This window comes from Haliaeetus leucocephalus, unplaced genomic scaffold (genome assembly GCF_000737465.1).
Source record: "Haliaeetus leucocephalus isolate CR32 unplaced genomic scaffold, Haliaeetus_leucocephalus-4.0 Scaffold228, whole genome shotgun sequence".
Classification (NCBI taxonomy): Eukaryota; Metazoa; Chordata; class Aves; order Accipitriformes; family Accipitridae; genus Haliaeetus; species Haliaeetus leucocephalus.
In genome coordinates, this window is record NW_010972664.1 from 17,728,119 (window position 1) to 17,728,478 (window position 360).

The 360-nt window shown below is 78.6% G+C and overlaps 1 protein-coding gene across 1 annotated transcript in view; it reads left to right on the plus strand.

Moving 5' to 3' along the window:
- Position 1: 1 nt before the first annotated feature.
- The window catches only part of GTPBP8 (GTP-binding protein 8 (putative)), a 3,788-nt gene continuing 3,429 nt past the window's right edge, over positions 2-360 (plus strand). The window contains exon 1 of the mRNA XM_010567673.1: positions 2-301. Coding sequence (XP_010565975.1) covers positions 2-301 — 300 coding nt within the window. The remainder of the gene's footprint in view (positions 302-360) is intronic.

A 360-nucleotide genomic window follows, 5' to 3' on the forward strand; every position in this document is an offset into this window, starting at 1 on the left:
GATGCTGCTGGCGCGGGGCTGGGGCGGCGGGGCGGCGGGACGGTCCCCGCCGGCGCTGGCCGCCCTGTCCCAGGTGCTGCGGCTGGAGCGGAGCCGCCGCACCGGCGTCGTGTTCCCGCTGGAGAAGCTGGCGCGTTCCCTGGCTCCCGGCGCCGACACGGCGCGGTTCCGCCTCTTCCAGCCCGGCCTGGCCGCCCTGCAGCGCGCCGAGGCGCTCTTCAGGTCCGGCCGCGACCACGCCATCGACTACGTGAGCTCCGCCGTCCGCATGGACCATGCCCCGCCGCCGGCCCTGCCCGAGGTCAGGACGACACCGGCGCCCCCCCCTCCTCCGCCTCCCCGCCGTGCCCTTCAGCCCCG